Source organism: Mustela erminea, chromosome 3, assembly GCF_009829155.1.
Source record: "Mustela erminea isolate mMusErm1 chromosome 3, mMusErm1.Pri, whole genome shotgun sequence".
Lineage (NCBI taxonomy): Eukaryota > Metazoa > Chordata > Mammalia > Carnivora > Mustelidae > Mustela > Mustela erminea.
Genome location: NC_045616.1, coordinates 76,047,481 through 76,070,997, shown reverse-complemented (window position 1 = coordinate 76,070,997; position 23,517 = coordinate 76,047,481). Strand labels below are relative to the sequence as shown.

Sequence of the window (23,517 nt, the reverse complement as noted above, 5' to 3'; positions counted from 1 at the left end):
ACAGAACAGAAGGCAGAGAATCATTCTTGTTCCATAGACAAGCTTCCTATTCACACTTAAGCTTGCCTTCAGCGGAAAGAACTATGTAGCTTATTCTTCCAAGTAATGATCTAACTGACATAAACAGACTGCTTCTATGCATCACAGTGGTCTAAGGGTGATGCGCACATCATCTCACTTAATACTCAAAGTAGACAATGATGTCGGTGCTTAGTCAACTGAACAGAGTCCCTTCAAGAACCTTCACAAATGCCATACAACCCATAAGGGGAATAGCCACGATCTGAACTCAGGAGTCTCGGCTCAGCCATGAGGTTAAACTCCTCACTTTAAATGCATGATGTTCTAAACACTCTTTCTAGATACGATTTGCAAACTAACCTGAATTAGGTACTTAGAAGCAATACCAATATTTCTTAGGACTGATATATCTCTGAAGATCTTAATGGGAAAAAAACTTTGTAAATACCTAGGTTTATACTTAGCATAACCTCTCATTTTATTTTATCAGAAGACCCAACCAGGAAAAGGCTCAGCTTCTTTCCTCATCTCTGACAAATCCCAGAATCTATACCATATGGTGCCTTTTACTAGCATCATTTCTTCCAATGCTTGCATTCGTCTTTGATGTGATTATTTTGTGGTCTGTGACTTCTTGAGAGATGATAGACACCTTCTCCTTTGAACTGTGAATTACCATATTTGGATTTGTTTCTTCATATGCTTTTCACTAGTTCTTTTTGTTTCTCTCATTTGTTAAACTGAAACACTAAAATGATCAAATTTATCCTGGTAGTATCTAAATTTTTGTTTTTGTAATATTACAGAGTTTAACTTACTAGTAGTTGCACATAAACTGGTTGAATCAACTAGACAAGTAAATAGCCAGCTGATTTCACAGGAATCCAGCATCAGGGAGGTTCCTTTCTTAGAACACCAGAATATACAATATAAGGTAAGAAACTAGTTTTCATTTTCACATCTATCTTCTTCTTTGCAATTATCATCATTCAAAAGAATAATTACTATTGTTCAGAAGAACAATGTTATCAATAGGGCCACTTTTGAAAGTCTGTCAACTCCTAATTTAAGCAATTTATATCAGAATTGAACACGTAAGATGTAGGGCTTCATATGTCTAGCAGATTATACATCCTCGTACATTGGTTGAATGAATGAATGAATGAATGAAATGCATATAAGCTCATAGGGACATTGAACTATTCATTGATAATTCTCTTCTCCTTCCTGAGCTTGGTGTTAATATCATGAATACTTGCTTGATTATGAAGAAATATTTAGGCAAATACCCTGGGTCACTTATAGTTTTTTATAATTCCATAATGCTATTTCTATAAACTTAAAAAGATACAGTAATTGTATAGTTTATACATTCAATTTCACATGAGGAGGCTGAGGTCTATGGAAGTTAAGTTACTTGCCTGATATTGTATCATGAGCCAAGATAAGAGTGAAAATCTAGTAGTGCTAACTGCTGCCATTCCAAGCAAAAACTGGAATGGTTCATATTATGATTACCATCAAAAATAACCTCAATAAACATTGTGTGCTGGGACATCATCACTATGATAATAAAGAGTATTTATATCAAAAATGGGAAATATATTTTGTGTGGTGAGTTACATAATAAATAGTAAGTAGAGCAAGTCTGATATTGGATTTAAATATGAAAACTAACATTAGGTCTTCATACCATATACAAAATAATCTATGGAAAGGATTTTTTTCTACAGGTGTTATAATAACGATCCCTTCCAGCTATTTACTCATCCCTTACTTTTCATTATAAGTCAAGGGAAACTAAAAAAGGTCCTGGCCCATGCCTTCTTGTCTCCCCATAATTCACTGTCACTGATAGTAAAAGATGTGTAAGTGTGCTTGAAAAGTAGTCACTAAGTTTTTAACACAAACTTCGTGATATTTCTGGTGGTATAGGATACTCGTCAGCTTTCTCAGAAGCATTACAAATTCTTCTCTGAGGATGGAAACAATATTGGTGGATGGGGCCAGCCCCCAGACTCGGTCTCTTAAACTCTTACTTCAGCTATGTCTCAAGGCTCTCTTTCAGTGGTTTAAATCATTCAAGGGAATGAAAACGTTCTGGCAACCTCATTTCTGAACATCTCGAAAAATAAAACAGCTTAAATTTTCAGTCTTTCTGTCTCATCGTCCCTGTCAGCGGTGTCATCTAAAGATTATTTCAATCTATTGAAACTAGAGTACGCCATTAAAAGCTACAGACATGTATTTCATTTAAGCATTTACAAAAGTTCCCATGATTCATTTTCAGTGTCTACATATTTTGGTTGTGTATCAGTGCATTATGTCATCAAGTCTACTATACTAACAACAATGAGGATTACTTCTGGATTCTATGAGGGAGCATAATTAAATTTTGACTGATTATACATGGAAGTAGACATTTTTATTTTACTTGCAAGATTTACTCTAACTTAAAAATTTACCTTTTTTTTTTTTTTTTTGGTAGGAGGATCTTTGTTACTTCTATGTACAGAAAACTCAACAGGATACACTTTAACCTAGTTTTTCTGCTACTTCCTCAGACTTTGCCTTTTCCAACTTGGTACTGTGAGCCTCTGATTTTGCACCCAGGACGTTGTCTCCCTAGTGATGGCAGATCTCATCATATCTGTCATTATAATTGGTCCTGATGGCTTCCACCCCCTTAGCCAGAGCTCCTTTGTCTCCCGAGTTAACCTGTGTGAAGGCAACGGTGGTATAGATCTTTCTGTGGGCCAGATGCCCCAGCCTGACCTGACTCTTGACAATGCAGAGGGAACCCTCATCTAATGACACAGGGTGGGTGGGAAGACTACCAGCTTGATGGGATCCACATCATGTGCATTCACTACCAGCTGAGTCTTCTTGTTTTTCACCAAGATGGTGACAGTATTAATCATTCCGGGAAGGACTCTCAGTGGGGGACATCTCTCTCCTTTGTGCCAATCTCCTAAATCCTTTCTACTCATACTGGGGTCTGAAGAACAGCAGCATTAACACCATCTTGGAGCTTGGTGGAGAAATGCAGAATCTCAGGCCTTACTGCAGTTTAACAAGATCCCCCAAAGATATGTGTGCATCCAGTTTTTAGAGGCACAGCCTAAAACATGGTATTTAGTATTTAATAACAAACTGCCTTCTTCTTTTCAGAAGAAGTGTCAGTTCTTCAGGTTCTGATACTGAGCATAAGCTATATATTCCTTTAAATATAGTAAAACAAGGGATGCCTGGGTAGCTCAGTTTGTTAAGCCTCTGCCTTAGGCTCAGGTCATGATCCAGGGTCCTGGGATCAAGTTTCACATTAGGCTCCTTGATCGGTGGGGAGCCTGCTTCTTCCTCTGCCTGTCTGTCCCTCTACTTATGCTCTCTTTCTCTCTCTCACTGACGAATAAATAAATAAATAAAATCTTTAAAGAAGAAAGGAAAAATCTAGGATAAAAATAAAGGCTGAACAATCATGTCCTTTGTTTATTTTATTTTCCAAAGTAGTATTCCCCCCCCTGTCAGATTCTTCTATAAATTACTCTCTCAGAATAAGTTCTCCAATAGAGGCTGAATGCTATCATGCCTGCTGGACCCAGCTGTATTTAATGACTATTAGAGTGAACTACTTAAAAGATGAACCTTATCCTTAGCACTCCCCTTACTGTTTGAATTTGGATATTTCATATCTTATGATCACCCCTAGCAAGAGGTAGGACAACAGGGAATTGAAAATAGTTTTTCCTTAGCAGTTTTGCTAAAAGATTTGATAGTTTGAAATATTTGGTAGGTTAAAATGAATTCCATGGGCTATTTACCAAGGCTCAATAATGCATTTTTATTTATCACTGACAAAATGATAAACTATGCTAAGTTGCTATCTGATATATATTGGTAACTACATTTTAGTGAACTGGAAGAATGTGTTAAGAGTTCCAGTGGGACCTAGGGAGTTTTAGACACTGAGAAATGTTGGTTCTAAGGATTATATTTTTAGTAGAACCTCATTTCTGAGGAACCTAAGAGTGAAGCTCACATAGAACAACTTCAGGAGCCCACTAAGGTAGAGATTAAAATTTGAAAAGAGAACATTATAAATCCTTAATGCCTTTCCCAATTTTCAAGGCAGGTGACCTGATGTAGAAAGTCTTATTTTCAAAGTTCGTGATTTAAACTAGCCGTCTGGTAACAAAGTAAACATTGTTTCATATCATGAACCCCCCAGGATATATTTATACTGCCTTAACTTTCCTTTTTATTCTACAGAATATGCCATCAACTAGAGAGATTTAGGACTGGATTTTGAAAGCTTCAAGAAATAAGACCCATAGTTATTACACATGCTAAATTTCTCCAGTCATCATCTAAAATTAATGATCACATTTTGACATGGTACAAACTGAACCTGGGTCAGCTTACTTACTTAATGTACCAGAAGTCAGACTGATATCATAAATCAGCTTATGATGAGCTTTGGAGGGGATGACAAAGAAAAGAGGATTATATGTTACCAGAATATTGACATTAAATAAATATATAAGTAAATAAATAAATTTTCATTAAAAATAAATAAGTAAAGACAAAGAAAGAAGAAAAAGAATAAAAGGAATGTACTGAATCATGACTTTCATTGCCTATGTATTCACTAGTGTGTTTACAGAGGTTAATTTGGCTCAGGAAAGTAAAAAACAACTTTTCCAAGAAATAATTTATGGGATGGATAAACCTTTAATATGAGCATAGGATATACAATTAGAACTAAAAGCAGGAGATGGTCATTTTAAAATAGAATAAAAATATTATTAATTGGTTTTGCTCACAATGGTTGTTGGGTTGACAAATGAATCTGAATAAAATGTAAGAATAAGATTACAGACTTAAATTGATTATGGATCAAAGACAGGGTCAATTCTCTTTCTGCACAGCAAGTCAAGTTTTCTACTAGGGACACTCATTTCATAGGTGTGTATTATTTATCATGAGGAGAGGTAGAAAGTAAATGCTTCACTATTCCTGGAAAAAGTGATCCTGTAAATCAGAATATCCATCTCCTAGGTAATTATTTATTGAGATGCTATCATTGAAAATGAATGGCCTGCCCTTTGGCAAAGAGGTGGAGAACCAGAACACTGCTTTGGGAATTATGTAAATTGTACAACCACTTTAGGAACTTATTTGGTGGTATTTAAAAACATACATAAATGGCAACCCAGAAATTCTACTCTTCAGGATACATCCACCATATGTGTATGCACAAAAACTTACACATACTCCATGTACACTTGTTTATCAAATGACATATCCTAGCATGTTCATAGTATCTCTATTCGTAATAGCCTCAAACTAAAATACCCAACTAACCATCAACAAATTAACAGGTAATTTGCAATATATTCACTTGATGAAATATGATTACGAGAATGAACAATCTACAAACATACAAAACAATATAGATGAATATTACTATCAGAATATCAACAGGAAGAAGCCAAAACAGAAGAGATTATACTGGATAATTTCATTCGTAAAAAAGTTCAGAAACAGGCAAAACAAATCTATGCTCTTGGAAGTCAGGATGGTGGTTATCTTTGGAAGCATAGTGACTGAATGGAAGATAAAAGGGTATCTTGGGTCATATTTTATTTCTGGATCTGAGTGCTAGTTACATGAATGTGGCTAAGCATTTTTTTTTTCTCACCCCATTGTGCATTCACACTTATCATCTCCTAATGATCAGATTCTCTTAGAGGGTTAAGGTCAATAGATAATTTAACAAGGAAAGAGAGTCCCTTCCCTTTTCACCAAAACTGGCTAGGCAAGATAGTTATTTTTTAAGTCTTCTAGGGCTAACACAAACATTAAGCCTTTTAAATTCATTTCAAAATACAAGATAATTGTTTCCCTCACCAGAAATGTCTTCTTTCCCTTTCTTGCCATTTCTGCAAGTGAGATTTCTCTGCTGATTCTGTTGCCTCAGTCTAAATGAATTTTCTTTAGGAAGAGATACCTGAGGTTTTATTTGTTTGTTTGTTTGTTCTGGTCAGTAAGTATCTCAGCAAAGGTTCAGGGGAGCAGAGCACACAACAGAAGTTGTAGCAATCCTCTTCCTCTACCAGGGGAGACTAAACAAAAATATACCCACCAGCAGCACCAACACTGTTGGCAATAGGCAACTGCATTTGCTTAAGACATTGTGAACTTTGTAACAAATGGCTAGAGAAGGTTATGGTGGGAAAATACCTAGTCATTTTCTAGGCAATGGTAAGATACAGAAATAAAACAATTATGTGAGTATATGAGCATATGAGATGTATGTCTTTCCATTCATCTGAGATCAGGGCAGTGATACTTTGTGGAACCCACAAATGAGAACTTTTTATCAAGTATGACCCCAAAAGAGCAAAAGAATTTTTGGCTCATGTTTCTCTCCCTTACAGTGACCTCTCTTCCACTAAAGAATGTACTTACATCATCAAATTAATGCGATCCTTCAACAGGACATAAACCTTCCCTTTAGATGAGAACACTAATCAGATTCAGCTAGTTTTTCCTTTTCCATCTATCTAAACATTGTCATTATGCAGAAAGAAAAATCCCAAGGCTACTTTACGGAGTTAGACCTCTCTTCACAGCCAATCCATTTTATTATCCTATATAAACAAATTCTGCCATTGCATTCCTTTATCCATACCAACTTCAAGTGGATAGTCTACAAATCAATTAAAGGCAAGTTAATTGCCAAGAGGGATCAAGGAACAAGCATTAGAAACATAATATTTACAGGCACCATCCCAAAAATTTATGTGTTAGAGAAAAGTTGGTCTGACTAGTTTTCCTTCTAATCCAACATTTTAAATTTGTATGGTTGCTTTTGAAAATAGAAAATTCATCACATCATTACTCTTAGCTTATGACATCTATGTTTTGGGGCTGACATGGACAGATAAACGAAGCCAAAAAAAAATACTACTATAGGATATGCTACTGCTATTGATTTTTAACGTTCCCTTTTCCTCCTCCTCCTTACATGTCTATAATAAAGGAGAGACAAAGGCAAATTCAGTGAGGAGACTGGACTCTGATTTGCCCAAGAACAGTCAGTGATGAGGTCAATATTCATATGCTTCCATTAAATTGGTGCAGTTCTGAGTTACGTCCTCTGCCTAGGACTGCCATGTACTTACGGATATATGGAATGGATATACTTCAGCTTCTAAGTAAAAAAACTGTTTTTTTCTTTATGAAGGCTTCCTTGAGTTTTCCAAGCAGAATCTCTTATCTCAGTACCTATTTTATTTTATTTTGTTGTTAACTTGGTTTGTTTTCTGCCTTCTACTACAGTGCAAGCTTTATGAGAGCAAAGATCTAATTCATTTTACTCAGAAAGAAAAATCCCAAGGCTACTTTACGGAGTTAGACCTCTATCCGTACCATAAGGTCAATAGTTTTAGGGGCTAGGAAAGCAGGAGGCATGATGGGATGAAGGAGTTGTCCATACCAGCTGACAAAAGCAGACTCTTAAATTTTCAGGAGTATGGACAAATTGTTGTTATATGTAGCAACTATAGAACGTTAAATTATACAAACTTATAGTTAAAAATTAATTTAATTAAATAATTAAATTATAATTACCTAATAAATATTCAAAACTCCTCACTTATAGTTTGCCTACATTGTCATATCATGTATGTTCTAGAGGTCATTTATACCTACATATCTATAAGTGCTATATTGCTTTCTAACTCTCCATTTAGTGCCCTCTACAACTTGAAATGGGCCACGGGGAAGATTTTTGCCATGGAAATAAGCAAGTACTACAAATGGGCTTTGTGTGAGTGTGTGTATGTGTGTGTGTGTGTGTGTGTGTGTATGTGTCTGTTCACAGGAAGCTGGCTGTTAACATTCACCAGCCCACTAATGAAAAGGCTTATCGGGGTATTCGAAAATAGTTCCTGAATGAATGTATTCATCTTGTATAGGACTTCTCATTACATTTGAGTGATTTTTTCATGGTCACATTAGTTCTTAGCTTATTCCTTTAGCCCACCACAAAGCTTCTTAGGTTCACTCTCAAGCTCTCTTTTCCGAATAGGACATACATACTTGTTACTCTTGAAATGTCTATCTTTTGCATTTGATTGACTTCACATACTTAAAGTAGGGTGTATCTACTCTGTTCACAAATTCATCTTTTCTCTTTAACATTTGAGTTGTTCCCTTCCAAATTCACATTATCTTCAGGTATTAAATCATACAATTCGACAAACTTATTAGTTCCATATTGTCCTCTCCCTTGCCAAAGGGATTTTCTTTTGCTCTGATTCACAATAACTCTGCATACTTGTCTAACTCAGCCTTACAGGAAGTCAGAGGTTTTCTTAGCCTCTTGTCAAGAAAATTTGGGGCATCTGAGTGGCTCAGTCGTTAAGCGTCTGCCTTCAGCTCAAGTCATGATCCCAGTGCCCTGGGATCAAGCCCCACATCTGCTCCCTGCTCAGCAGGAAGTCTGCTTTTCCCTCTCCCACTCCCCCTGCTTGTGTTCTCTCACTCGCTGTCTCTCCCTCTCTGTCAAAAAAAATGAATAAAATCTTTAAAAAAAAATTAAAAAAAAAAGAAAACACAGTTAAAAAAAAAAAAGGAAAATTAGGAAAGCTCTCCAATTGTGGTTCAAAAGTGAAAAACAAAATGGAAGTTAGGAGGGGGCATAGTGAAAGCAGGAGGTGGGTATCGGGCTGGGGCAAAATACATCAGGGCTGGGACCTCCAAAATGAGAAGCAGCAAAGGAAGGGGCACAGAAGAAAATTCTCGCTGTCTTGTAAAGTGTTCATTATTTGCTCTGCTCAGACTAAACAAGTCTTCTCCGGACCACTCATTGAAGGTACTGTCCCTTAAAATTATGTGTTGGGAATTCCCCAGTTGCATGACTTACAGTCAAAATTCTACTACTGAAAATCATAAAATTAGCATAATGACAATAATATAAATTTTTTTAGCCACGACTTAAACATGGAGGCTCACTTCCATTACATATTGAGAAACGGTATAGTTTAGAAGCTCACACATGGCCATCAGAACTATTCACAAGCATAATTACAAGCTCTCAGCACTGAGGGGCATCTTTACTTTTTCAGCAACCTTGATTTCTGCCTCTCCTGCCTGTCCACATTTGACAGTGCTCCATGCTGGTTTGTAGCCCATAGCCACCACTTAATCAGGACTTTTGTAATAATCGCACAGTTTTATGTATTTCTGTGTGTGGTTTCTCCGGGTGCTGTCCTGATAGTATAGAGAACTATCAAGCCTTATTTTCCCTCTTCATCTCTGTTTCTGGTTGGCATTGCCTTGCTAATTGCACAGATCCCTTTGAATGCTGCTCCAGATTGGACTTTCTTTCAATTTAGGAGATCTCCTAAGTGCTTTCACAAAAATTTTATTTACAAAAAGGTCCCTACACAAACCCTATTGCAATTGTTGTAGGAAGGGATTTTTAGACTTGTAAGTAAAGTGTCTTAGTTTTACTTGAAGGAGTCTTTCTAGTATTTAGAAACCCATCTTTTTGTGGTGGCTCCCCAATTCTGACTCTTGCACTCCTCCCTAGTTGCAGAAAATATGTGCTAAACCATTGTGCTTGCTGCCTTACCAAAGACATAGATTTAGATGGGATCTACACTGAAGTGAGGTGATGGGACACTGGAGGAAAATTTTGTGCATAAGCGCACAGAGCCGTGGTTTCGAGCTCTGGCTGTGACACTATCAAATTTGATGACCTGGGCTTTCTTTAGGTCTTGAGGGTTTTCTTTTTTCGTTTTCTTTCTTCTTCTTCTTCTTCTTCTTTTTTTTTTCTTAGATTGGGTGGGCGTGGAGGGGGTGTCACACGGCGCAGGCAGAAGAGAAAAAAATCCCAAGCAGGCTCCAGGTCCAGCACAGAACCCTAGGCAGGGCTTGATCTACCACTCTGAGAATGTGACCTGAGCAAAGCCAAGAGTCTGACACTCAACAGACTGAGCCACCCAGGTGCCCTGGTCTTTAGGTTTTGCAATGTAAGATGATGGGTTTGAGCAGATGAACTCTTGGGTCTCTTCAGCTTTTGCCCGCTGCTCTGTGAACATGAGGAAAGGAACTACAGTGTCCCCATTCTTGTCAGGGGTCTAAAAAGATTTGCTGATAGTTTCATTCATTCAAGGCATATTCATCAACCACCTATACCATGTCACACACCCCACAGGTATTAAAAATAAAGAGTTAGAAAAAAGAAGGCAAAAATTACTCTCACATGGAGCTTACATTCTACTATTAATAATACCTCACATTTATTTTAGTGTTATCATGTACCAGGAACTATATTTGGTCAACAGACTTAATCCTCATAACATCCCATTTTACAGATCAGGAAACTGAGGCAATCAAGTTCAAAAATTTTCCAGTGTCTAATAGCTATGAATGCAAGTACGGAAATCTGAACATCAGCAGTGTGGCTCAGAAGCCAGCCAGCTCCCATCCACTAGTCCACAGTACCTTGCAAAGATCCAGCTGTTCATATATGCAAGCTTTGAGCTGGACTGTACTACTCTGTAACCAAATGTGGCCCCAGTGATAATGACTAACCTATAAACCTAGTTGAAAAAGAAGCATCCATCACAAAATTGATGAAATGATAAGAGGACATTGGAAAATGCTATAAAGAGGGGGTAGACAAACCACTTTTCTGTACATATTCTCATTGAGGGGTGCAATGGCCTTTTGAAGTAGGCATTAATATTTTCCATTTACAGACATGGAATCTACAAATAAAGGTTAGGGAAATTGCCCAGGCAAGAAAGCAGCAAAAAGGGATTCAAACTTCATCTGTTCAGCTCTAAAGACAAAGTCTTCCCCTATACCATGCTACTTTACCGCACGTTTGTTAAGATTGTTAACCTTCCTGCTATTCCTATAATGACTGTTATGTTGCCTTTATGGTAACTAATTTTTTTTCCCATTTTCAAATATGTTAATATTACTCCCAATTTGGAATATTGTTAAGAAGGCCCATTTAATATTCAAAACAATGCCAGCGACATGAAATAGGATGAAGTTGACTTCTTTTGCTCAGAGAATCTTCAGGCTCCACTGAACAGCTGGCCAAGGAGCAACATTTTGGCAGTGAAATACAACCACATGAGCAATGTTTCTGGCCAGATGAGATGAGCTAGACGGAAGCCCATGGACCAAAATCTAGGGAGAGGATGAAGCCAGGTCGCTTTGATCACCGACTGTTTTTTTTTGTTTTTGTTTTTGTTTTTTTAAGATTTTATTTATTTATTAGAGAGAGAGAGAGAGAGCACAAGTAGGCAGAGCAGCAGGCAGAGGGAGAAGGAGAAGCAGGCTCCCCAATGAGCAGGGAGCCTGATGCGGGACTCCATCCCAGGACCCTGGGATCATGACCTGAGCTGAAGGCAGACGCTTAACTGACTGAGCCACCCAGGAGCCCCCGTTTGTTCTTTTCTTAAGAAATTCTTTATTTTTATTTATTTATTTTTTAAAGAGAGAAAGAGGAGGGGGAGGGTGGAAGGAGAGAGAGAGAGAGAGAACCGTAGGCAGGCTTCATGCCCAGTGCAGAGCTGGATGGAGGAAGGGCTCAAATCACAGCCCCAAGATCATAACCTGAGCAGAAATCAAAGTCTGTCACTTAACCGACTAAACCACCCAGGCGCCCCAAGAAATACTTAAATTTTGAGGCTCTTGTTTAACACTGCTTTAAACCAGCATCAATTACGTTAGCTGATAGTTCAGATATTATTTAGAAAATTTATTTTTTAATTGACTACTAAGCCATGTTCTACATCAAATTACAAGGTCCTCTTTCCCCAGAGAAAAATTCTGAATTGATCTGAGGAGAATAGGAATCTATTAGAATAGCACCTCTCATGATGGAACTCCTTGTGTGGTCATGGGAAGATATGGTAAGGAAACTGGAGGGAGCAGAGGGACTATTAGAAGTCTAGGCTCTAGGACAAACTGCCCAGGATCAAACTTGGGCACATTTCTTAAACTCTGCTGTTAAAATAACCTCAGCTGTTAAAATAAAGACGATACTAGATCTACTTCATTGGGTTGTTTTGTGAGATGAAATGAAATAATGTATACATTACTGGGAACATGCCATGGCACACAGTAAGTGCCCATTAGAAATTAGATCTTATTATCCAGTTATTATTTAGTATTATTTCAGATTTCACTGCCTTCCTGTGTCTGTGTGGCCTCTGATCTCTGAACCTTCCATTCTTTCTCTCCTATTCAGTGCTAAGTGTCCCATTCTCCTCCCTATAGAATCAAATGAGATGAGCCATGGGGCATCAAAGACAGAAGTCATCACGCCATTTATATCTGAAAAGCTTTAAAAAATGCTATGCCATGGGAGGCATGAATGTGAAATCTGGGAAGTTACAACCCAGCGTACTGATCTGTTGGTGGCCCCCATCTCCCCTCCTAAGGCCTTGGCTCTGCCTGCATTTCTAGTCGGTACTAGATCAACAACTGACCGTGCTCTCTGCTCAGGTTTTCGTGGTAACAGAGTCGTTGAAACCACGCTCTCCTCTTGTTCTTGTTCATATTTGTTATTATCAAATGTCCAGATCCAAGTTGCAGGTCTGAATGTAAGTTTCTAAGAGTACAGGGATGATTTAAAGTCATTGAAGGCTTTTTGTTTTAGTAAAAACGGCTTTATCTTTCCATGGCTCAAAATCACTTGTGCTTCTTGTTTTTCTATCTGATTGCTTGTTAACTCTCCTTTTCACTGATTGGTCTGTTTCCCATTAAAAAGTTCATTTGTTAAGCCCTTCTACAACAGGTACAAGTATGCTTACATGCATTTAATTAATCACCTATTTGGCAGCTCTGTTAAAATGCTGGGGGAGGGATGTTGATGTTGAAACTACTGGCAAAAAAGAGATTTGGAGAGTTTTGGAGACTCAATTATTTAGTATATCCCACGAACCCTATTAGTATAAGAGATTGGGAAAACAAGAACTGTTTTCTGCTTCTGGCCTATGGGATGCTAGTGGAATCATCTCTGTCCTAAATGTACCTTGGATGACTTTCTCTTCTATTTGCATTCCACCCACCCCATAGTCACCCCATTTTTTTTTTAAGGTCCCTTTCTGAGAAGAGAGGAAGCAGACAGTTTTGTGATTTGTTCTGGTTGGAAAACAAGACCATCTCTTGAAGAGTAGCTTTCTATTTAATGTTTCCTTAAATGCTAGTATACTTTTAAACAATAACATTTAGAAAAACAAAATGTCCCAGCATAGTTCCCTTGGGGAGTTGGCAGAATCCACCAACCTGCTAAGTCTTATTACTCCTCATTCTTTCTTTCCTTTTTTTTTTTTTTTGGCACTATATTTAAAACTCTAACGTAAATTCATTCATTTACATTATCTCCTCAAACCTAATGTGATGAACACACCATTCCCTTCTCTCTCTAAAAGACAGGAAAGGAGTGGCTCTAAATAAGGATTGACACTCATTCCAGATCCATAGATGAAAATAAGCCTCCTAAGTATGTAATCCTCTTGTTTCTCTCTCCGAATCAAATCAAATTTGGCTTAATAAGCTATGTATTAATCATATTTGGCTTTTTATAATAACACATTTTACCAACAAAAGACAAAAATTTGTCACTGCTGAAAAACCACTTTCAAATCTATTTTAAGCACTGAATAACTGTCCAAAATCGTATTTCTCAGGGATGAATACTCATTCAATGCATATGATTTGCTATTACTTTAACAAAGCAGACTCTTTAACTGAATTTCACATATTATAGACTTGGTTTTCCTGAACGTTACAGACTTGGTAACCCTGAATGTTACAAGAAAGGGGAAACACCACCAAAGAAAACTACTCCAGTTTAAAGTTAAGTGTACCACCAATATCAGGCATTCACAGCCATTCAATCTCCAAAGGAAAAAAAATATATACTATTTATTATACTAGCCACATTTGAGGACTTAAAGAATATAAAATATTTCATTTAAACCAACAGTCTTATAAAGGAGAAATTCAATGAAGAACTTTTGGCTAATGACCAGTTATTTCAGTTGTTTCAATAGTAAAATCATACCCAAAGCCTCTCAAAGGTCAAGGTAAGCTTAAGCTATGTCCATGTTTTAAGGATCTCATATTAAAAAAAATGCAAAAATAGAATTGCAAAGTTGTGGGAAAATTTATATGTTTACATCAATCAGTTTAATACATTTAACTCTAGGAAAGCTATGCAACAAAAATGTGCTATTCACAAGATAACTATAGAATTTAAGTGTGTGTGTGCCTGTGTGTGGGTGTACATACATGCATATATTGATTTGTGGTTCATTTGAGATAGTGTGGTCTGTTAAAAATTTATAGTTGTACGATAAACATAATTTTTCATTATTGTCAGTATACTGCTGTATTGAATGCATAATCTTTTTGAACACTGACAAACCTCTGAAAATGTAAGACCAGAATGGCCATCTGCCCTCCTAGTTCCCTAACCTTCCACTGGACTCTTGGCCTGTGATAGGCCCTGATTATTCAACAAGTTGACTTTCAAAATAAAACAGTGATAGCAACTAAGACAGTATAGCAAGATGTCTTATCAAATATGCATTAATGGCACTCCTGTCACATATAAGCGAGCTTTTGGCATCAAAGGATTTATAGTCCAAATGGAGAGACAAAAGAGCACCCAAAGAATAGTGAAGACAGTATATAAAACTGTTTATTACATGTGCGGTTCACACACAAATTAAAAGCAAACTGATGAGAGACAAGGTCTGTCAAAAGGAGATATCTCCAAAAAGAGATATCTCCAAAAGAGATAGGCCCATGATGGTGATTCAGGATGTCATGCTAACCTCTTGCTAGGAGAAAGGCGTGTTAGAACTACCAACAAGGGCACTTAAATCCATGGAAAACTCATCCTTACACATCTCACTGTTTGTTTTATTTTGGAAAGGACTGGAATTTGACTGAAGGACAATGAAATAACTTTGCCAGATGAAGGCAAGTTTCATAATGTATCTGCAAATCATAAAGTAGAGCTTAAATTGAATTTTTTTATATTTCTGAAACACTAGTGCCACATGCTAGCTAGTCCTTTCACACTATCCAGTAGCTAGACATGTATGATATCCTGGGACTTGTAATCAGGTCTCAATGATGAGGAGAGTCGAGAGGTCACCATCTATTGGAAATAAGCACTGTAATGTTTACAAATCTTTGATGAGCATACAACTTAGTATATAAGAAGCATGAGATGCAAATAATAAGCATGAGACGTGCATTCAGTAGAATGCATAGTAGGGTGCATCATTTCTACTGTTTCACTGTATTTATAACTAATAATATAATTAGTAAAAAATAAATGATATTTCTTTTGTTTTGAACTAGAAATTAATGGAACTGCTACACTTTTAGCTGCCAATTTTTATTTATCATGGTCAAAATTTGCTCATGCATTGTTCCTATAAGTGAATTATAGAATTTGCTTTCTCTGATTTTACAGTTCCTGAATAAGTTCCGAGGGCACTATTTTCCATACTGTCTCCCATGAATTTACTCTCATGAATTATTTTAAACCAAAATTCAAATGTTTTTTATGCAAGTAAATCAGAAGACATAACCCAAATTTAATGCATACTTCTATATAGGCCAAGTAGTCCCCAGATATGTTGCATTTGGTCTAAATAAGAAAGATATTCTCAAAACTTTGCAAACAGTTTCAGCTGTATTTGCTTTTCCTGAAATAGCTTTCACTGCTTGCAGACTAACCAATCAGAAGCAAACAAACAAAAGTGTGAGGATCAATCTTTTCCTTGTAAATAGCTAGAATACTCAGCAGAGACGGAAATCAAAGATTTTTTTTTCCCTCACTGTCTTCTTTCTTTTTTCTAGTTATTTGCTTAAAATAAGCTAACTTGGACATAAAACAAAGTTGTCATTGACGATTTATTGAGATCATAAAGTCAAGATCTTTCATATGATTTCTATAGAAATCTTCAGAAAGAAACGATGAACAGAACATCGATTTTGATTTTATGGTATCTAATTCTCCTGAACAAGATTAAAACACTAAATTACCATCTAGATTCCAGAGACAGTTGCAACTTTTCCATGTAAATGTGCCCGGAAACCCTTATAAACAAGATAGTAGTATTTCCTTTTTATTGCTTGATTGCCTGTTTAATCAAGCAAGATACCTTTCCTAACATTTAAAGGGTTAACTGAAAGTTAGCACGACCAGTGTTGACTCTTTTAACTCCATCAGGGATGCTAATACTCTTGTTTTCCAGATGCCAGTAATAGAATGCTGTTTTTTTAAAGTTCACCATTTAACACTCAAAATTAGCTTTTAGAGTTAGTTAACTAACTTCCTGCTACTTCTCAGGTTCCCACATACCCCCGACAATTTTAAGGTTCATCTCTTGGTCACTCATATTTCGTATACGGCTAGCAACGCATGTTAGGAGTTAAATAGATCAACACAGGGCAAAAGCATATTTCGGAGGGTGGGGTGAGGAGGGAAGGGCTAAAGCTACAGAGACTGATTAAAAAAAATTCTTCCCGGCTACAAAAAATAAAGAGTGATACCTGTAGGACTTTGAGAAACGCAATCTTGTTTTGGCTCTGGGAGATGGTCCTGGCACTGTGACTCCCTGAGGATCCCAAAGAAAAGCCATTTGTAAGGAAGGTGCCAGGATCGCTGGAAACCGCAGAAAGTCAGAGTTGGTACAGGGCCCGGGGGCCTGAGGGCCCCACGCTGAGCAGGAGGCACTTGTGGCTGAGTGAGGGCATTTCCTCTGTGTGGAGGTATGCGCTGACAAGGAGGTGGCAGGCTGGCTGAAGCAGGGGTGGGAGGGATGGCCAGGACTTCCTGCTGCATGACACTTGCCCTTTGCGACAGAGCTTGCTTCACTCAGACCTTATCTCATTAATAATATGAGCAACACACTCTCACAAATTTGTTTTTAAATATAGTCCTGATTAAACAGCATAGTCACATGCCACTCCTGAAAAGCACGAAACGCACATACACACACACAATGAAAAGTATGACTGATTGTGGGTGAACCTTTTTATCAAGTGCAAAGTTTAAAAGAAAAAGAGGTTAACAGAGAGCCCTTTGTTTAAAAAAAAAAAAAAAAGTAGTAACATATCTACAATGGGGAAATTCAACAAAGATTACTACATTTCACACAACTAGATGCCAAATAGAATTTTCTTTATTCCAACTTCTCTTAGAAACAGGGATGGACATCATTAGTTGCAAAACTTTCACAAGGACTTAATCGTCCTGAAATACCAGCACCTCCCTGCAAGTCAGCATGGGAAGAAAACAGGCAGATCACTTTCAAAGCTTTTGGCAGCTTTTCCCTCAAGGAGATGGCGTGTCACCTTGGAGAGGGAATTATAATGCATGACTTTGACAACAAAGATCAATTTTCCTTGTTCATTTCCTAGTCCTTAGAAACATTTCTTAACTCCCTGATAAATCCCTTAAAACACTTTCTTTCAAATTAAATAAATGATGAAAGCCAAACTGAGCCCTTCACATGCTTTATGAGTCCAGCACATTTCAGGGAGGCATATATTTCAAGATGTTGTATGCAAGGAGTCAAAGGACCCTGATGCCGTCATCACTCCTCACCGCAGAGTGGTATTTAATGTTAACAGTGCAGCATAATTCCATCAGTCCCTGTCCAAACAATGCCCCATGGGTGACCTCAACTGTAAACCAAGGCAGAACTCCACTTCTCTCAGATAAGATTAGAGAGGCTTGGAGTGCCCGAGAGTGAATTTAACCTGCTCTGAGCTGGACAAAATGGGCCGACAGTTGAACTTACTGATGGCCATCACATGTGCCTAATTTGGAGACCCATACCAACCTGTCTATCTCTGACATAGCCAAGGGGTCCAAAACATTCATGTACTTTTTATAAAAGCTCAAGTAAGTAAATAGGACACTTATTTTCCCAACAGGATCTTGGCACACCAGGGGTTCTTGAGAGCATGACAGGTTCCATATCAGCTTTGTGAAGAAGCAATAGAAAACATTTTCATAGTTTCACCTCTTTGTTATCTGGCAGATGGGCTCCAAGAGTGAGTAGGAGAGAGCTGACTAAGCAAGAGCAAATTTGGAGGAGCCAAGAGTTCATAAACAGACACGTTCTCTCTGAATCAACCATCAGTATTCACATACTTCACAAATCCCACCTTGCTGCTTTTGTCCATGGATCCACATCCCACAAGAGCAAAATTGGAGGCCACCTGTCAGGTATTCTTTGAGGAAGACCAAGAAAGTGCCTGTGTCTATACCTACAGGAGTCTGCCCTTCTTGGTAGATGAAATCTCACTATTATCATTTCATTCTTTTAAACTATTTGATTCCCACTTTGGAAAGCTCGGAGAAAATGCAAATACTCCTGGCAGAGTTAGGAAGCTGCTGAGCAACTTGGTGTTTGGTAGCATGGCTTTATCTGAAACTGAAGTTAGAAAGCACAGGAGAATGGGGAGTGAGGAGGAGCCCCTGAGAGCAGATCCAGGGAGACAGTGGGGAGAGGGGGGAAACACACAGACAGGCATAAGAGCAGGAGGGGTGGTACTAGCTAACATGAATTTCTCTCACTTTCTACATAGGACAGAACTTTCCTCACTGGTGGCATTTTACATTTTACAGGTGAAAGAGCCTCAGTGTGTCCTAAAAATAAAAGCTGCAGTCCACATACACGACTCGGGGAGCAAAAAAACACGACTTGCTTTGTTATCCCAATTATACTGGTCATGGCAAGATGGACTGCGCAGAATAGAGCCAGTCATAGGTATTTCGGCTAACATCTGTCTTTGTATCCATTCCAATTGACCTTTTTAGAAGAATGTTCTATTAACTGATATCTGACTGATAAAACACCAAGGCATAATTATAACGCAGAATGAAGATATTGTGGAACGTCCAACTTTTTATGTACGACAAAAGAGACGCAAAGTTGTCTGTTTCATTACTGCCAAAGTATTTCTTCCTTCTTTTCTTCCCTGATTCTTGACATTGGACAACTGGAATCTTTAAACAGAATAAAAACAATCTAAATGTAAATGTAAGTGGTGCCTGGGTGCCTCAGTCAGTTGAGCATCTACCTGTGGCTCTGGACCTGATCTCAGGGTCCTAGAATTGAGCCCTGCCTTGGGCTCCTCATTCAGTGGGGAGTCTGCTTGTCTCTCTCCCTCTGTCCTTCTGCTTATGCTCTCTTCCTCTCAAATAAATAAATAAAAACTTAAAAAATGTAAATGTAAAATGATAACCAGGAAAATGGAAAATGTGGTCCTTTTTCCTAATGTGAAATCGGATGTGGATACAAGAAGTATCTTCCAATGTTAATGTTATTTTTTTCCTGAAATAATTACTCACTGCCTCCTTCTCATTTCTTCCATACAGTTATATTTAAGCCCCCTGTAGGTTCCTAGGCCTCAACAAGGTCACAGAAATAAGCTACATTTCTGACATTATTTCTGACATTAATCATGAGTAAAATTAAGCTTGATTTCAAGTGTAAATACCAATATCCTATGGAAGAACTGGCTAGTACTTCATAGACATGAATTTAGACATCTGGAAAAAAATCAAAATTAAGTAAGGTGTTTGCTAGGATGAACCTTGCTGTCATTCACATTTTAAACAGATGTTTATAACTTTAACTGCACATGTATTAAAGGGTAGAAAAAGAAGGTAATAATTTGAATATTTAACATGTCACTGTTAAACACTCTTTTACCCATAAGAATATTAGTAGAAACAGGATTTGGAGGCAGAGAAGTTCCATCCCTGAGACAATCTCTTCTTCTACAATCTGGAAACTCAGCTTATAACTCCAGGAAAACCAGATTCTGAAATCTGAATTTTGTCTCCACCAAATCGCTATCCAATAATTCCTAACATCCCTAAAACTCAACAACTTGCCCACCTCCTCCCAATAATGTAGATCTTATGCTCTGCAGCTCTATATAAGGCATCTTCTTTGCCTCTCGAATATTTCTGGGATTTTGGTTCCAAGATTCCAGATGTTACAAGTGGTAAATTTGGGGTTTGGTGTGTGACACAGAAACTCAGCATTTCCTTTATAGGAGATAGCTAATATGAATCAAATTGGAAGTCCCAAATTTAAAAGTGGAAAACTTTAAACACAACCCACATAGACATTTGCTTACTCCAAGCCGCTATTTGACAGGTGGGGGCTGGTGAGCTGAACTTCAGAGAAACAAAGAGTTACATTAGTGGCGTTGCATTATGTTGAAATACACCGCCTCAGGAAGCCAGACCAGGCAGAGATAGGGTCCAGGATAATGCTGTATTTTGAAATCGTGGATGGTCACAGATTCGAAGGTGGCAGAAGGTAACTTGGGAGCAAACAACCTCATTTCATGTTCATTTATCAGCTACCTCTGACAGGAGTTTCACTGTGAGAATTCTATTTTCATGGTGACCAATTGCAAAAGAGCATGCCAAAAGGAAATTTAACAACCGGACTTGCGCACTTCTCTAAACTAGTATTCATATGGTATCCATAACTGTGGTTTTTATTACATTCATGTATTACCAAAATCAACTATCAACTATTTTTTAAAAATATTTTATTTATTTGACAACAGAGATTACAAGTAGGCAGAGAGGCAGGCAGAAAGAGGAGGAAGCAGGCTCCCTGCTGAGCAGAGAGCCCAATGTGGGGCTCAATCCCAGGACCCTGGGATCATGATCTGAGCCGAAGGCAGAGGCTTTAACCCACTGAGCCACCCAGGCGCCCCAACTATCAACTATTTTTTAAAGATGTATTTATTTATTTTAGTGGGGGGGGAGGGGCAGAGGGAGAAGGAGAGAGAAAAATCCCTAGCGGACTCCCTGCTGAGCATGGAGCCCAACTCAGGGCTCTTTCTCACAATAGAGAGATCATGAAAGCAAGAGTCAGATGCTTAACTGACTGAGCCACTCAGGCACCCCTCAACTATGGATTGTTACTCCAAATGGAAATGTCACAAAATAACACTAGCCTTTTCTTGATCTGCTTTCAAATTGGCATTCTAAACCTGACATGTGCCTTTTTGATTTAGAGGTGAATTGTTTTGTGTTCTAAAATGGAGGACAATGATCTTATACGTTGTCACACTAACAGAATGCTAACAGAATTGATAGTACCCATAGTCTTAAGAGCATTAGGAAAACATGCTCTGTGTTTTAAGTGGCTACAAACACAAACTTTAGTCTGAGGACCCAAACAGAAATAAAATGTAATTAAAGAGCTAACATTATTAAGACATAAAATAAAACAACTGACAAGAGGTGTGATTAAATATCAGAATAGAAGATAAATAAAACTGGATTTGAATCCAAATGTTTTACTATACATTTAAAGTTTCCATCTACATTATTTTAGGATTCTTTTTAGCAATTCAGAAGATAATTAAGTCAAACCATTTCTAACCAAAAAAGCATTGAGTTTGTCCTAAATACTTGGGTAAATGGGGGCTGAAAGAAAGAAATCAAGGAGGGAAAAACTAACAGGAAGGGTAATATATTTTATGTTTATTAAGCATCTATTAGATGACCGATAAAGTCCAAAGAGATTTCTTTAAGTAGTCAACAGGAAATATTATAGAGTCAAATTCTTTAAAAAATTTCGAATTAACATATGGTAATCACCTGAAATAAAGAAGTAAACATGATGTTTTTAATGTGTGTAAAATATTCTGGGGTCAATAATTGTCATATTGTCCAATTTTTTGTGCATAAAATTTTTAAAAGTCAGAAAAACTTTTTTTTTCCAATATTGTATTCATGTGTGCAGACTGTAAAAACAAAACACCTCTCCTTAGATATTGACTAGTAAGTGAAAGGGTGGATTATAGAATTTCATTTTGAAAGCTACTTCCTCTAAGAAGCCTTCCCTGCTTACCAGATCAAGGGAAGTCTCCACAGCACTCTGCACTTCCTCTTTGTCACTCTCAGCACATTTGTAATCACTACTTATTCAACATCAGTCTTCCCTGACACCCTAGCCATCTAAAGGATATAGACCATATTTGCTTCTCCACTGGATGCCCAGGGCCCAGCAATTAACCTAGGAAAATAAGTCACAATGATGTTTAATGAATGAACAAACCAATAACCTCAGGGCCTCCGACAAGAAGATGCATCACCTTTATTATATTCTTTTGTGTTCCTAAATAGGGGCAAAACATTTTGCCATGGTAGGACTTAACATATTTCCTCTGACAAAGCCATAAATGTAGCAACAGATAAATAAAATAATAAAACCAGGAAAAAAATTGCCACTGTTATGACCAAGTGAATTATAGGCCTATCCTCAGATTAGGGTTTTCTTATTGTTTTTGTTGCTGTTTGGTTGGTTGGTTTGTTTGGTTTGGTTTTTGATGAAGCATCATTGGGCAAATATGCAGGGCATTACATAGAGGGTATTAGAGCAACAGTCATGCCATAAACTTGCCACATGACCTTGAGCACTATTACCTGACCTTGCTAAATTTTCAATGCCTCACTTATCCAAATGAGAACTACTGCAAAGAGATTTGGAGAGGAATGAATAGGGTAATTTATACAAAAGTGTTTTGAGGAGACCACACAAAGTTTTAAGCACTACTACTGACAATGTCAAGCTTTTTGGTCAACTAGGGAATTTTTTTTTTTTTAACTGTTAGAAACATTTCCAATGTTCAAAATTGTTCTGTAGAATGGGTCACCTCATAAACATGGTAAGTAGCAATACCATTTTGCCAGTGCAAAAGGGCTATCAATCTTCAATTTCGATGGGTAATTTTTTTTTTCTGTTTGAAATCTTTTTATCCTAAATGTAAAGGGACAGAATACCAAGCCGTTATATTTTACAAGTTAGTCCTTTAACAAAATCTTAATGTTTTATTTGCAGAATGCAAACCCTCTCCTGGTTCTATGTACTAGAAGTTAAAAAAAAAAAAAGGCGGGGGGGGAGGGACAAGGAATTCTACTAAAATTAGCTAATGGAATTTTTCACAAGTGTTCAAAATCCTCAGCTTCACCTAAATATAGAAACATTTCTATTTATTTTTTCTGAAACTTAAGGGATGCTGCAGACAGGTCATTTAACTGCAAAAGCATTTGAAACACTGACTCCAGCTCATGCCGCTCTCATTGTTGACCACACACCAAATAAGGACAGAAATGGCCTCTTCTCAGTTTTTTAGAACTATGTTAACAAACAAGTTAAAGCAGTGATGGAATTACCAGGCTGAGAAATAAAATCACTCTCTAGGGAGAAAGAAAAAGACCCCAAATAATAAGAATCTTCTAAATAACAACAATCTCACGTGTTCAACTTTGGCACTGTGACTTTTTTCCATGACAGTGTTCAATATCTTGCTAAATATGGATTTCCATTTATTGGAGCTAACATTCATGAACTTTCCATTCCTGGGTACTTGCTGTCACCCCTG

The 23,517-nt window shown here is 37.5% G+C and overlaps 1 protein-coding gene across 8 annotated transcripts in view; it reads right to left on the bottom strand.

Moving 5' to 3' along the window:
- PDE4D (phosphodiesterase 4D) overlaps window positions 1-23,517 on the bottom strand; it is a 1,483,850-nt gene that overhangs the window by 344,138 nt on the left and 1,116,195 nt on the right. The window contains exon 1 of one of the 8 annotated variants that reach the window (XM_032334883.1): window positions 16,636-16,952. The exons of the other annotated variants lie outside the window; for them this stretch is intronic. Coding sequence (XP_032190774.1) covers window positions 16,636-16,724 — 89 coding nt within the window. The 5' untranslated portion in view covers window positions 16,725-16,952. Of the gene's footprint in view, window positions 1-16,635; window positions 16,953-23,517 lie in introns of those variants that run through there. 8 annotated transcript variants of the gene reach the window in all.